Source organism: Carex rostrata, chromosome 11 (assembly GCF_964058835.1).
Source record: "Carex rostrata chromosome 11, lpCarRost1.2, whole genome shotgun sequence".
Taxonomy (NCBI): Eukaryota; Viridiplantae; Streptophyta; class Magnoliopsida; order Poales; family Cyperaceae; genus Carex; species Carex rostrata.
In genome coordinates this window covers 12159512-12174841 of record NC_135928.1, presented here as the reverse complement: position 1 = coordinate 12174841, position 15330 = coordinate 12159512, and the positions used below count along the sequence as shown (strand labels likewise).

The 15330-nt window shown below is 34.6% G+C and overlaps 1 protein-coding gene across 1 annotated transcript; it reads left to right on the top strand.

Annotated features, from left to right (window-relative positions):
* Window positions 1–8114: 8114 nt before the first annotated feature.
* ABCG3 (ABC-2 type transporter family protein) lies at window positions 8115–14888 on the top strand. Its single transcript, XM_078311289.1, has 12 exons — window positions 8115–8280; window positions 8490–9025; window positions 9252–9331; window positions 10547–10833; window positions 11276–11447; window positions 11543–11656; window positions 12027–12155; window positions 12508–12699; window positions 12792–12878; window positions 13181–13453; window positions 13535–13642; window positions 14402–14888. Exons 2-12 carry the CDS (start codon window positions 8515–8517, stop codon window positions 14651–14653), a joined length of 2205 nt encoding a protein of 734 aa, XP_078167415.1. The 5' UTR covers window positions 8115–8280; window positions 8490–8514; the 3' UTR covers window positions 14654–14888.
* The last annotated feature ends 442 nt before the right edge of the window (window positions 14889–15330 follow it).

Genomic DNA, 15330 nt, shown 5'->3' with positions numbered 1-15330 from the left:
AATTAAGACGAGGTGGTGGTGGGTTAATTTGACCCCAGAAAAGAAACTCATATATATTAATTGTTGCACGAGTTCTACTGCCGGGCCAGGAAGGGAGAGAGAGATCTAGAGAGAGAGAGAGATCATCTCTCTTGCTGTCTTTGCTCTAGCACTGAGCTGTTTGTTTTGCTTCACGAGACTATTTAATATCCCCTCCTCTCTTGATAATTTCTCAATCTCTCTCTCATCCCTAATAATCAATTACCTACGACGTACACTATGTCTATGACTCTGCTCATACTGTGCATTTTCATCCTCATGTTATCAGCAACTCCAAATCTCACCGCCTCCGCCTCCGCCGCCTCCATAGAATCTCCGTTGCATGTATTAGGAAGGACACGACTGAGAGGCTCGATGCAGTATCGCACTTATGTTTCTCTCAGAACGAAATCTCACTCGAAAAATCGGCTCTTTCATAGAAGCAAGGAGATCAAAGGGTGCATGCCAAGGGGGTCCCGCATACCGGCTTCAGCACCGAGCCGGTACGTCAATTACCACACACTTGGATGGGTTAACTGCAATACAGAAAGACACCACTAAATGAGTTGATACACACACACACACACACTTGTTATGCATTTCATTTGTTTGACAAAATAGGTGATGTGTTATAAGTTATAACTTAATTCTCCTCTATTTTGTTTATCATTATGTATTTTCTTTATTTTTTTCTTGTTCAAAATTAAGTAGTAAATATATGGGATGGATGACGCAAGTCCTCATCTTAATTTATTATTTGTAATTAGTGGAGCAATTAAGTTTGCATCAATAATTTTCTTATTGTACAGTGCTGAATCATCTTTATTTAATTAATTAGTGTTCTTCTATCTGATTATCTGAAATTTTAAACTATATATAGCGGTTTTAATAATAAAATCTTTGAATACTGTAGAAGAGACAAATTAAATTCCTATCGTACATCTATTTTTGAGTCAATGATCGATGCATGGTAGCAAATATTGTTTTTGAAAGTTTCGACCGTGATCATCATTTGGTATCATGGAAAACAAGACCATTACAAAAATTGATATGGTACGCATTTTGAGTAATATTCCACCTGGAGGCAAAGATGCTCAGGGAACAATCAGAATTCGGATCTCCCCAGGTAGAGGTTTGCTATACCCTAAACGGGTAATCCGAACCCGGTCCGCCCGTATCTGTTACCCGAGGCAATGGCGTAACTAGGATTTTCATTAGGGGTAGGCAAAATAAATTATTATTATATTAATAATTATTATTATTTTATTTAAATAATTAAATTGTAAAATATTATTAAATAATTTTCATTGAAAGCAGAATCGGTAATTAACCATGAATTAAAATCGAGAAAATTGGTAGAAATCCACCGAATTAGATCGAAAACTCAATTTTTTTTGAAAGTTTACTTTGAAGTATAGTTCACAAGACTCTTCTATTAAAATTCAGCTCTTTTTGAATAGTTAAACATAATATAAATATTTTAATGCATTATATTAAATTTCAGTATATTACTTTATAAAACATTTTAGTCTATTCCTTTCACAAAAAATAACAAATTTATTGTGGTCCCACTATCATACCATTCTTATTAACATTCTTCTTGTCAGAATATTTCAAAATAGATTGATGAAAGACTATAAAAATTGTAATGACTCGGCCAATTTCACTAATCGAGAGTTTTGACTCAATCAGGAGTAGAAAAAACTCAAATCTAGAGGTAGACAAAACCTAAATCCAACCCAACTATATACAAACTTGGTACCGTATTTCAAAATCCAGGGGTAGGCGGGTGCCTACCCCTGGATACAGGTGGCTCCGCCACTGACCCGAGGTATCCGTACCCGTGCTCGGGTATACGGGTATGGGTTTGAGACGGACCGGACACCAATATTTGAAAAAAAAACCCCGCCCAACTCGTACCCGCCTTACCCGTACCAGAAACCCGCCTACCCGGACCCGTTGTACCCGTACCCACACCCATTTACCCGAACCCAAACCCGCATCCTTTACCCGTTCTACCCGCACCCTTTACCCGTTTAACCCGTACCCATTAACTCGTTTAATTTTGAAATTCAAATTTTTAAAAAAAATTCCCGCTGGTAAAAAAGTAAAAACACAAAAAAAAACACAAAAAAACACAGAGAAAAAAAAACACAAAAACCAGTAAAAAAAACCAGAAAAAAAACCAGAAAAAAAAACCCGTACCCGAGGTACCCGTTACCCCTATCCGAGACGGGCACGGGTATGAAACGGGTAGGGTACAGTTTTTTTTTTTTAAAATACCCGTCCTACCCGTACTCGTTCTACCCGTCCTACCCGACTACCCGTCCTACCCATACCCGCCCTACCCGTTACCCGCCCTACCCGTTACCCGTCCCGGTTTACCCGAGATACCCGTACCCTACCCGAGAGCACAACACTAGACCCCAGGTACCTGGGATGCAATTAGTATATTTGGACCGTTCTTTTAGTATGGTACGAATCTCAAAACAAATTCCCTATAGTTTCTGTCGGTACCGGCCGGATTGAGTTTGGTCTGACTGGAATTAATCTCGATCGTCTGCCTATATAAATTGCACTGCGCGCGGGTACTTAGAGGGGTATAGACCCCCGGGCCCCGGTATCGTAAATGAGAATCAATTAGAATTAATGAATCTAGACCGTTCTTTTAATCTGACATGAATCGTAGAGAGAACCCCTACATCTTCAATAGATACCAAATTGAGTTTAATTCGGTTGGAATTAAATTTTAACCGTACTAAAGTTGTGAGTGAATCCAATTATCTAAGAAGATACTTATTTGAATAATCATTCCTCAATGTAAATCCTAGCTACCAACAATCCAATGAGAAAATTTTGCAACCTTGCTGCTTAAGCCTCTTCTGAGGCGATCTAAAATTCGCCCATGGCGATTTCCTGCATCCATCTCACCCCACCTCTCCTCGGCACCTCTATCTCTATTCATTTTCTCTATACGTCTGATGGATCTGGCTATCGCTCTCGGTGTTTTTGTCTAGTAGATCATCTGACCACCGCTCATTGTTCTGTTTTCGTTCGAGTTAGTGCTTCCATCTAGTGGATCTTGCTATCGTTTCTCGGAGCTTTCGCTCTTCTCTTTGGCTTTCTGGGATTTTTAATTTATTTAACAATCAGTTTGTTTTTTCTTCTCTTCTCTTAAGATGCGTTTGGATGGAGCAAGAATAGCACTATTCTTTTGAGCTATTTTATGTTTGGATGGAGCAAAAATAGCACTAATTCACTATTTTTTATTTGTCTTATACGAATTAGCTCACTATTTTACTAACCCAACCAAAAGTTGGATTAGTTACTATTTTCAAACTTGGAATTAGCTCTATTTTTGCTCTATTCCTTGTTTCAACCAAATGTATCCTAAACTCTTTTTCCCATCTTTGATAATAGAAGAGTGGGTGGAACAAACTGTACATATAGATACTTAGTTTGTACGTTGTTGTCTGTTTTGGTTTGTGTTGGTATTTGTTATGTGTTTTTTTTTTTTCCTCCTCCTCTTCTCTCTCCCTTCTTTCTGGCTCTCATACTGACGGCTCTAAATTAAGACCTCTAAGTTGTGGCTGTTTTGATCCGGTTGATTTAATTCCTGGTTCATTGGTCTGATTCAATGCCTCCATTATAACTCTTGAGTAATAATTGTCTCGGTCTGATTGATTTAGTTTTCAATCCAATTTAATTCAGTACCTTCTACGATAAATAAATAAAATAGCCTACCGACTTTACACCTAACAAAAATTTGCAACCTTTTCATAAAAATGGCATATTAAAAATAGAAGTATGTGGGCATGTCTCTACATTGGATATAACACTACACTAGGCTCTAGTCACAACTTAGGTTAAACTAATCATGGCCATGTATTTCAAATCTGACGACTGATATTGAAATGTTAGAAAGAATGTGGAAATGTAAGGCATGTGTCAATCCTTCTTATCTATCTGCCAAGCTCTAAGATCGATTGCATAGGATCTGAATCTGCTGCAATCTTTACATGTGAATAGTAGCTTACAATTTGTACCTTTTCAAATCCAATTGTTTATTTGTTTTGAGATATGTATACAGAAAAATTAGTTGTTTAGAGATGCGTGCACATAAAAAGTTGAACAGTTAGATTTGAAAAGATAAAATTTTAGAAACACTGTTCATAAAATTCGAATCGCAGCAAATTTATTTCCAACTGCACAGGTTGCTCTGTTTTGCAATGCTCAGTTGATTTCAAATTCAAAGGTTAACGTTAAACCTATACTTTGTAAAAGTGACTAATTATCAAGTTTTTTTCAACACTTTCTTCTCACAATTGATTTTAGTCGTTTGATTTGGGTCCAGATTTGTACACATCAGACGATTAAGATTGATCTTTCTTTTTACCTAAAAATATTTAGTAGTAAAAATAGAGTAAAACTAAAATGTTTTCTTCTAAACTCTATCGAATTAACTTCAAATGACAAATCCAATCTATTAAAACATGCCTACTTTATGAGTGATGTGTCTATATGTAAAAAATTTGAAATTTTGAATTAATTTTATACATAGTCAAATGGTAAAATAATGTTCAAAAAATGAATACATTAAAATAAATTTTATAATTTTTAATTTGGATCGTTTGACTTTAATCGAAGTTAGTTTTAAAATTTAAATTGTTTGCATGTAGACACATTACTCATAAGATTGATTGGTTTAAACAATTTAGATTCATCATCTAAAGCCAATCCGACAGATTTAAGAGTTTAGTTCTCAAAGAGACTTAGTGATTCACGAATTATTCAAATTAATTTGAACGGTTGGCGAATCATTCCGCGTATTATATTCGATATGCCCGAATTATACTCTGGGCCAAAAAACTTCCTAGCATATTTTTTTTTTTGGATCTGTTGTGGGACTAAGATCTCAGTTTCAATTTCAGACGGTAGATTAGTTCTGCTTTATTTTTACTATGTACATGTTATAGGGATGTTTGTAAATAACTTTCTTAATTAATAAAAAAAATATGAAATGGCAATTGCCAACTCAGCCTAGAAATAAAACAATCAATATCGCCAATTTCAGACGAATAGTTGTCAATCGTTGTATCATACAAACTTGAAACTTGACATAATAAGCTCACAATATATTTGTATAATTTATTTAGCATTTTGGTGTCTGTAAAATTAATAATTTCAAAAAATATTAAATATGCCAAGATTTTTTGGATGTATATATGCTTTGCTAAAAAAACAGATTCTACATGATTGGATTTCACGGCCGTATCAAATTTTTAATACATTTTTATACATTGAAGTATTGAACCAATGAGGATTAATATACAAGTGTTATTCAACAAGAAGCCTGAATAACAGTACTAGTTTAGGAAATTTTGAAAAATGAAAACAATAAAAAAAACAGGAAAATAAAATAACCAAGTGTTCTCCCGGGGGATACAATTGATTTCCATATTATTATCATTAATTTGTTACATATATTTCTATTTTTTGTGCATTTTTAACAATTTCCTTTCATTTGAAAATAAAGTTGTGCTTCAGAAACAGTGCGCAGGTAGAAGAAGGAGAAAAAAAATGGGAGGAAAGTGATCAGCATGTCGCTCACCTCCGCATAATATTTTATACACATCGATTTGAAAGTAACAAATCTCAGTAAAATACACAGCATCGTACAGTATCTGCTTCCTTCCGCTCTCCTCCGTTCTCTCTTTGATTTTTCTCTTCTTAAATAGATAAAAGAGTTTAATTACGTTTGGATGCACTCTAGAATAGCTAGAATAGCTACTATTTGAGAATAGTAGATAAGAATAGTAATTTTTGGAAGAGTGTGAAAATAGTGTTGATGTGGTGCTATTCGGAATAGCGAAAATATTGTTTGGATTGAACATTTAGAATAGCGATGGAGGGATTGAACATTTGAGAGAGCACCAATTGCTATTCCGACTTTTTATAAAAATAGCGGAATCTGAATAGCAATTGAGTATATTTGAATGAATCAGAACAACGTTATTCTCGCTATTTTCCGTACATCCAAAAATAACTAAAGGTCTAATTGCTCTTCACCTCTCTCTCTCTCTCTCTCTCTCTCTCTTTTTCCCCTTCAATAACGGCTTCTTCCCCTTGACTAGAGCACGGCCTAAAAAGGGCATCAAGTACGTGGCCCTGCCCGTGAAGACAAGTATATTATAAAATTTGAACACGAATCACAGATGGTCAAAAGCTTTAAAGACAGATTCTGCTCTTCTATTTTTGTATTTTGTTTTTTTCGCTTTCATACGGACACATTGATTAATGGCCTATTCTTTTCATACGGAATCTCTATCAATATAAACTCGATAAAATATAATATACTAAAACTAACAATTAACAATTCTTGTGTTGTGGGCATGATATGATGTTTTGATTTTTTTTTTTATTGTTTTTGTTTATGTTTTGAATAGCTGTAAAGACTTGTCATATTTGATTTTGGTATCAATTTTATGTACTATGTCAAATATGCTATGATTTTTTATTTTAATGAAATCGGTGATAAATACCACTATTTTTCAAAAAAAAAAAATTCTATCCGCCTTTAATTATCGTGGAGTCGGATCCTCAAAACTACTTCAATTTTGAGTTTCAATCTGAATTGTCCGATCAGTATTCATGTCAATTCGGTTCAAGGTGAATTACATGAAGTTTTTTAATATTCGTGTCAAAATAAATCAGACAGTCCGAATCTAGACAGTTGAGATTTATTAATTCAAAAGATTTCCTTTTGAGTTAATCCTTTCTTCATTATCGCCAAAGTACAAACAAATCAAAATGTACAAACTCACTAAAAATATATATAATTATAAGCCGTCATGTATTTCCTCTTGTTTTTAAATAAAAAAGATATTTCGTTATGTTATATAAATTAGTTAAATTATGTTCTAAAATTTTAGTATAAATGATTACATATTCATTTTGATTATACTTACATTTTTCAATTTAAATACCTTTTTTAGAAAAAATAGAGGTCTATTTTTTATTTTAATATTTATAGAAGATCTCCAATCAAATTTCAAATTTACTATACGAAAAATATTGTCTTTTACCCTTTAGTTCTCTCAATCTAAATATCTTTATAATAATATTCGATAATCAAAGTAAATGTTAGCTTAATCCGAACTTCACTACTTATTGAGTGATAATTCTAAAATTTTAATTAAATATGACTTATAAATTTTAATATAATTTGGATATAAATCATGTTCATCGTCACAAAAAAAAAAATGTTGGAGGTCACTAAATTTTGCCTTTAGTCACTGAAGTTTAGTTTGTCCCTCTATAGCTATTGAATTTTTAATTTGTTCTAATCAAGCCACCGATAATTTTTCTATCCAAAAAATTAACGGAATATTCTCATTCCGTTCAAAATATAACGAAATATGTTCATTCCATTCAAAAATTTTAACGGAATATGCTCATTTCGTTTAAAATACTAACAAAAAAGTTATATTTTATTAATTTTTAATGAAAAAGTTACAGAATAATTTGATCGAGCGACTATACAAAAAAACAAACAAAATTTGAGCATCTAATTTGTGATAAAGCACAAAATTTATAAAAAAAAAAATAATAATCAGAGACTTTTGCCAATCCGATCCATCGTCTCCGTGTCGTAGGTAGTAATCATCGTTTTCCGTGCCAAGTTAAAGCGTTTAAGGCCCTTTAATAAAAATTTATTGACGAAATAGTATCGCCAGCTAGCACACTTGTACACTTTGAGTAATACCTATAAATACCGGGGATGTATTTCAAAAATCCTCAAAATCAAAACATAGATTGTTTTCACGAATTCAGAGGGCATCGGACCTACTTTGGTTCGATGGGTGTATTAACCATCCGATGGGCATCAAGATTCGTGTAGTATGCATTAATATCCGTGTGGATCGTTTCAGTTTCCGTGCACACAGATCTTAGTACTAATCGAACGGTACTAGAGCTAATTTAACCTAAAAGTAGGTTCGAGGGAATCAGACCTCCTCCTATCTCTGCTTTCACACGAACTCGAACACTGTGAGCTCACTGACAAGAGTCTGGAGTAAGCCCCATTTGCACTTCTCGCGAGGCAAAGCGCCGATTCTCTCATCTTCCCAGTAGGACCCTTCTCTTTCTCTTTCTCTTCTTTTCTCCATTATTCATTCTCTCTTTCGGAGCATACGCCATTTCGGCGCTTCTTTTTTTTTCTAGAGAAATCGTCATTTGAAGATCTGGCCCCATCTCAAGCAGGTTTTTCCTGTTAATTTCTCTTCTCTTTTGAAGACGCTATTTTTTACTTGTTATTTTGAGCACAAGAAACGGTACAAAATCCATAACATTTCCCTAGTTGTATTGAAAATTTGTTCCATATGGGGTAATTTCAAAGTTAGGCTGGACCACTACACTAGTGTCACATGCACAACAATTTTTCTACTTTTAAACGATTTACAAATTCTCAGGGAAGAAAACTTCTTAAACAAAAAAATGGAAGACACGCCATCTCAGTCAGACAACTACCACTCTTCTTCCTCTTCTGCTAACAGTCCGACAACAAGCCGGCCACCAGGTGGCAGTTCCTTTTACTACGAACGGAAACCGGGCCCCACAATGCTTCGTCGACCCATATCCTTTGAGGACTCTCCTGAGTGGGGTGATGAGACAGAAATAGATGTAAACAATGACGAGCTAGCCGCTGGGTCGATCCGTATGGGGACCACCACTGTCTCTGTCTCCCCTTCTTTGTCAAAGGTTAATAGTGTGTCGGTTTCTGTTGCCTCTCCTGGAAATGGAAATGGAATGGTGCATCCAGAATCTTCTAGAAGGATTGCAGGGGCCTCGATTGTTTGGAGGGATTTGACTGTGAATATCAGGGAGAAGAGGAGGTATTCTGAAAGAGTAGTAAAAAACTCTAATGGTTATGCCATGCCTGGGACGCTTACAGTTATTATGGGGCCAGCTCGATCCGGAAAGTCTACACTTCTCAGAGCAATTGCTGGTAAATGATAAATAAGTTATCCATCCAGTTACAGTTGTGCTTCAGGACTTTTAATGATTGCTGTAGCATCCAAAACCAGTACAAGGTTCTGTATTGTCCATATGGGTTCACTGTTGGATACAGTTGTCTACATCGAATAGTACCTCTAGTGACTACAATGGGGATTTTGCAAATGCTTCCATGTATTTATGTTTTTTCTTAATTTGCTTTTCCTATTTTTTGGCAGGAAAATTGCCTCGCTCCGCAAGACTATATGGAGAGGTGTTCATAAATGGCACAAAGTCTCAAATACCTTATGGTTCTTATGTAAGCGCTCACTTTTATCTGTTTGTGTACTTGCATGGTTATTTTTACAAGTTGCCCCAAACACATGGATCACTTCACAACCAGCTTACATCAAATTAGTACTCAATATGTCCGCAACTATCTGTTTGGCTTATTTGTTGTTTGATTTTGGCAGAAGGAAAGTAGTGTGCTCATTAGAGGTAATGGAAAAATCATCTAAAATGCTTTTAAATAGTGTGCTTCAGAAACAAAATCATGCTAGTGTCCCTAGACCAAGTTGTGGTCCTGGAAATCAAACACTGTCAAGTGCTAGTTGCAACTTGCAAGCACAAGAACCTTTTCTGGCCTATTTTTTGTAAATAAATTTAACAATTTGTTTTATACAACATTTAAGCATGGAAAAATAATTCACTTTTTTAGTTTATTTGTGTGCTTCAGAAACAAAAGAGCTCCTTATATTCATGGACAAACTTCTCAATTTTTACTTGATCATTTATATTTTGCATCACACCAAGTTAAGGTCAATTTTTCTATTTCTTCATTTTATTTTATTTTATTTTATTGATTTTATTATTATTATTATTTTTTTGAGATAAGGGTTCCTATGAACCCTGAAATCCATTTCCTTTTAGATGCCTCTTGTGGAAATCAAACATGCTTCTCTACAGAGGCGAGGCCTATCACAATCTGTGCTGACCAAAATTGTTTTGAAATATTCACTTTCTTGAGTTCACTTGTGCGTTTCAAAAACAAAAGACCTCTTTATGCCCGGGGCAAAATTGTCAACATTAACTTGATCAGTCATCCTTCCCATCACAATAACCAACTGATTGGGTGTTATTCGTAAATGTTTCCAGTAGAAAATTGATCCAGCACATCAAGTTTGTGTTGAATAATTCATAATTTTGTCGAGTGGTTATGCTATGTTATTGAGGCTTCCTGAAATCAAATAACAAGGATATGCAATTTTGTTATAATCCATATTTATTAGTGAATATTTTCTTACTAAATTTAGAAACTAGTCTTTAAAGCAAAGCAATCATTCCCTACTTAATTACTAATTTTCTCTCATAAAATATGGTGTACTGGAGAACAACTCTTCAAATTTTAGTTTTACTTATCTGAAATCGTGGGTTGTGATGTCAAACATTAGTAATTAATGTTGAGCACCATAGTACCAGATGTGAATTACTGGGTATAAATTGCAAAAACCCTTTTAAGTAATTTCTAATGCAGGGATACGTTGACCGTGAAGATGTGCTTGTCGACTCCCTAACAGTTCGAGAAATGTTGTATTATGCTGCATTGCTCCAACTCCCGGGTTTCTTCTCAGAGAAGAAATCGGCAGTGGAAGAAGCAATCCATGCCATGTCTTTGGGGGACTATGCTGACAAATTGATAGGTGGGCACTGCTACATGACAGGCCTGCCACATGGTGAAAGGAGGCGAGTTAGCATTGCAAGGGAATTGGTGATGCGGCCTCATGCCTTGTTCATTGATGAGCCCCTCTACCACCTTGATAGGTTTGGTTTTTTCCAATCATTTGTCAAACGAAAGAGGAACAGAAGTAAGTTATAAAGCAGACGATCGGTAACAACCCAGAACACAATGAATAAAGAAAAGAAAAGAAAAACTACAAGAAAGGGATCTGGGTGCGAATTGTGGAAATCCATATACTATAATGTATACATTTTTTTGAATAGTATGTAAAAGGGCTACTATAATTTTAGTAACCAAAAAGAATACTAAAGGAAAAAATTTACAAGGGTGTAAAAGAAAAGAACGGAAAGACAGAGACAAGCACAATAATTCCTAATAGCCAAAAACAACTACATTAAAACAACACATGGAAAAACTTAGTACCCTACACAGCACATGCAACATCCCCTAAACAACTATAATTTGTACATTACTAAGGAAAATTAATATTTGATTTATTGAGGTGACAAAGGCCTTTAATTTCAGTGTTTCTGCACTACTACTAATGGTGACATTAAAGAAAATCGCAAGTACAGGGTGCACCATAATTTTCACAATGTACCAGAGTAGTACGGAGGTTTTTGGTCTTTTTGATAGAATATGCCTACTCTCAAATGGCAACACATTATTCTTCGGAGAAACATTGGCTTGTTTACAGGTCTGTAGATTGAAAATACTTTTATTACTTGATTATAAATGTGCACCATTCTTGATAATATTCAAATCTTAATATCTTTTTTGTTTGCATTGTAGCATTTTTCAAATTCAGGCTTTCCCTGCCCGATCATGCAGAGTCCATCTGACCACTTTCTACGTGCAATCAACACTGATTTTGATAGAATTATAGCCATGTGCAAAACCTTGCAGGTATTATAAACTTAGCTTGTTGCAAAACATCTTACTGCCTCACATCTCAGCACCAAAATGTCCAGGCATAGCAAATGTACTGGGTACTGTATTATTAAGTCTGTACCAGTTGGGCTAAACATTTTTTCTCCCATTTTTTAATTTATTTTTGTTACCTGTTGTTTTTGAATAAATTGACAGATTAGAAAATTAGTTGAGGCAATAAAAGTGTAGTTATAATAAAATTGTCCAACCAAAGCCTCTGTTCTGTGAGAAATACGCCTAAAGAGTCCAAATTCTTTCCGTTTTCTAGTACTTCGTTTTTCCCATTTTTTGCTTGCATACTTTTTTTCATTTATTGGCTTAAGGTTTGACAAATATCATTTCACAGGATGATCATGGAGATTTTTCATCAGTAAATATGGACACAGCTGTGGCAATCAGAACCCTCGAAGCCACATATAAGTCATCTGCCGATTTAGCTTCTGTTGAATCCATGATTGGGAGGCTAATTGAAAAGGTCCTTATTTTATTTTTGTAAAAATTTTGGTGTCAGAAAGTCTATATTTTACTAGATGACAATTTTCCCTCTTTTCCAGGAACCTTTTGTTCCTCCCCTGATTGAACTAAATTTAAGCAGTTAACATGAAATGATGAATACTATTTTTTTCATATAAATGTTTATGAAGTGATTTACAGTAAACATCTCATGAGCAATTTAACCATGATCTTTAAGTGTTTTATTGTTCTGGTTTTATTTGCAAATTGCCAAGAGAATTGCTAGATGATAGGTGCAGTTTGAGAATGTTTCTTGGCAACATGTAAAGGTATTGGATAAAAATCAGAGAACTCAATCTAACTTTGACATGCAGGAGGGACCTCGGCTCAAGAGTAAAGGCCGAGCTGGTATTGCTACCAGAATTGCTGTGCTGACATGGCGGTCGATTCTGGTCATGTCTCGAAAATGGAATTATTTTTGGATGAGACTGGTTTTATATTTTCTCCTCACGCTATCCATAGGCACCATTTTTACAAACCTTGGCCATTCTCTTTCATCTGTAACTGTAAGTGCTAGTGTGCTTCGTAGCATATGAGTTGGTAATAGAGTAACATGCTAATGCAAATAAATATATATATATATTTTTTTTCTATTCAGGTCAGAATATCTGCTATATTTTCCTTCGTCTCCTTCATGATGCTATTAAGTGTTTCTGGATTGCCTGCTCATATCGATGAACTCAAGGTAGTTGTTTTATTTATTTTATTTTATTAATCAAGACATACATAATATCATCACTCATCAGACAATTTTAGAAGTACATAGAAGTATACACAACACCTGTTCCCTGCTTGAATTTATCTGGTAAAAAGCAAGGTCCAAAGAAGAATTAGAACTTGTGAAACGAAGAATCGTTTATATGGCTAAAGCAATTCTTGCTTGAATTGCACCCTTTTTATTGCCATCTTGCCTTCTTTGGCACCTTTTTTATTTCAATTTTCTTCTATTTCCTATCCTTTCTTTTCACATGTTTCTCTTAATGGCAGGTGCACATACATGAAGAAGCAAATCAACACACGGGTGCACTTGTATTTATTCTAGCAAACCTCTTTTCTAGCATCCCTTTCTTATTCCTGATCTCCATTTCTTCTTCATTGGTATTTTACTTCCTAGTTGGGCTGAGAGATGAATTTAGCCTGTTAATGTACTTTATTCTTAACATATTCATGTGCCTTTTGGCAAATGAGGCACTCATGATGGTTGTGGCCTACATGTGGCTTGACACATTCAAGTGCAACATGACACTAATCTTCTTAAATGTAAGTGTTGAGAATTCATTTCCGGTTTTCAATGTTTTGTTGGTTTTGTTTAAGTTGGTATAATTGTTTTGTTCTTTGTAGGTAATAATGATGCTGGTGACTGGATATTTTAGAATACGCAATGCTTTGCCACAATATCTTTGGAAGTATCCATTATCTTATGTCACATTCCATACTTACTGTGTTCAGGCAAGTGTATTTAGAAACCTCTTAGACGTTTAAATTTTCAATTCTCACACATACAGACACATATGCATAAACACCCACGAGTGCATAAACTTTGGTTCTGCATCTAATTTTACTATATGAAAGGAACTTATTAACCAATCTCAATCATAGTTGCAAGGACCAACAGTGTTATCTATTACTAGATTTAGCAGTGACATTTGGTCTTGTTCCTTTTTATTTAGGTTTTTTGGATCCAACCATGTCACTTTTGTCCCTCAGATAATTTAGGCTGTCTGTATTATATTTGGTTCTGCAGAACAACCCAGCATTTCTTCCATTTGCAAAGCCAACAAGAAACATATTTTGACAAGTTTGCAATTAACACCCATTACTAAGATGTTTAGTCGAGCAAGTTAGTGCTTTGCCCCGTGAGAGAGGAAAAATCACATCATAACCCATTCATTAAACCTTAAAATTAGCAATAAAATCTGCAAATTGGTTTAGTTAGATTCAGCTCATTATTACTATAATAAAAAGGAAGAAAAGACTGGCCTTGCAGCAATATAATAGTCGGTGCTTCTTGCACATGATCCATAAAAGCAGGGTGTTGGCTGCAATTATGAGAAATGTTGGATTTTATTTGCAAATACTGAAACATGTAGTCCATTAATTTGCAAATTGACATTTTTACTTTCCAAGAATGTTATCATTCTAGATACTATGCTGCTTTTGTAATAATAGAAAAACCTGCTTGATTTTTTTTAATTATAAATGTAACAGGGCCTTCTAGAGAATGAGTATGTAGGTACATCTTTTGCTGTTGGTGAAATAAGGTCCATACCAGGTGTTATGGCGGTACGTGGCTCTTATGATATCTCTGCTTCTGAAAACCACAAGTGGTTTCATCTTCTGATATTATTGGTAATGGCGATTGGCTATAGAATCCTCTTGCTAACATTGCTTTGCTTCAATGTAAGACGATGCGCAATAAAATGTGATTTGTGCTGGTTCAAGAAAAACACAACAGTTTAGGCGACTCTTTATTTTGTACCTTGACTAAATTTAGATGCATTTTGTGATATTTTGAGTTGTAAAGTTGTCTTTCAAGGGACTTTATGTTATATTAGTCAATGGAGATAACTGTAGATATATAGATGGCGGGATTGTAATACACTAATACTTGGTGCTCTTTTTTAGTATGTTAGATTTACCAAACAAACATGACAGTGTTGAATGGATTCATTCGTTGGAGCCCAGAATTAGCAAATTTCGTAATCTATTCAGCAAAAACTTAATTTTGTTTATCTTCATTTGTGCATACCTATTCTGATAGTATGTTTGGTTGCAAAACAAAAATAAGTAGAATAGACAAATTAAGAATAGCTATTGTTTGTCTTATTATAATAGCTAAATCTCAAAACCCTTAGGAATTGTCTATTCCGAATAGCCTAACCTCAAGAATAGACTATTCTCAACCCAACCAAACATACCAGATGTACAGTTGAGTTATAATTTTCTAACAAGCGGGTCCTACCTGAGATGAAGTAACCAATCAGCACAAGACTAAAAAAACTGTAGTTTCATTTTTGTGTAGATTTGGTGTTAAATCTGATAATTAGTTCATTTTTGTGCAAATAAGTTGTTCACTTTTCTAAAATTTAGAAAAGTTACTGTAATTTGACAAAAAAATATATTAGAGTAATATAAAT

Bases quoted from the DNA above. Each gene is read 5' to 3' on its own strand.
- ABCG3 (XM_078311289.1), top strand. From the start codon at position 8,515: ATGGAAGACACGCCATCTCAGTCAGACAACTACCACTCTTCTTCCTCT. The intron at 9,026-9,251 runs GTAAATGATAAA...ATTTTTTGGCAG, and splicing joins ACTTCTCAGAGCAATTGCTG to GAAAATTGCCTCGCTCCGCA. The intron at 13,643-14,401 runs GCAAGTGTATTT...TAAATGTAACAG, and splicing joins TCCATACTTACTGTGTTCAG to GGCCTTCTAGAGAATGAGTA.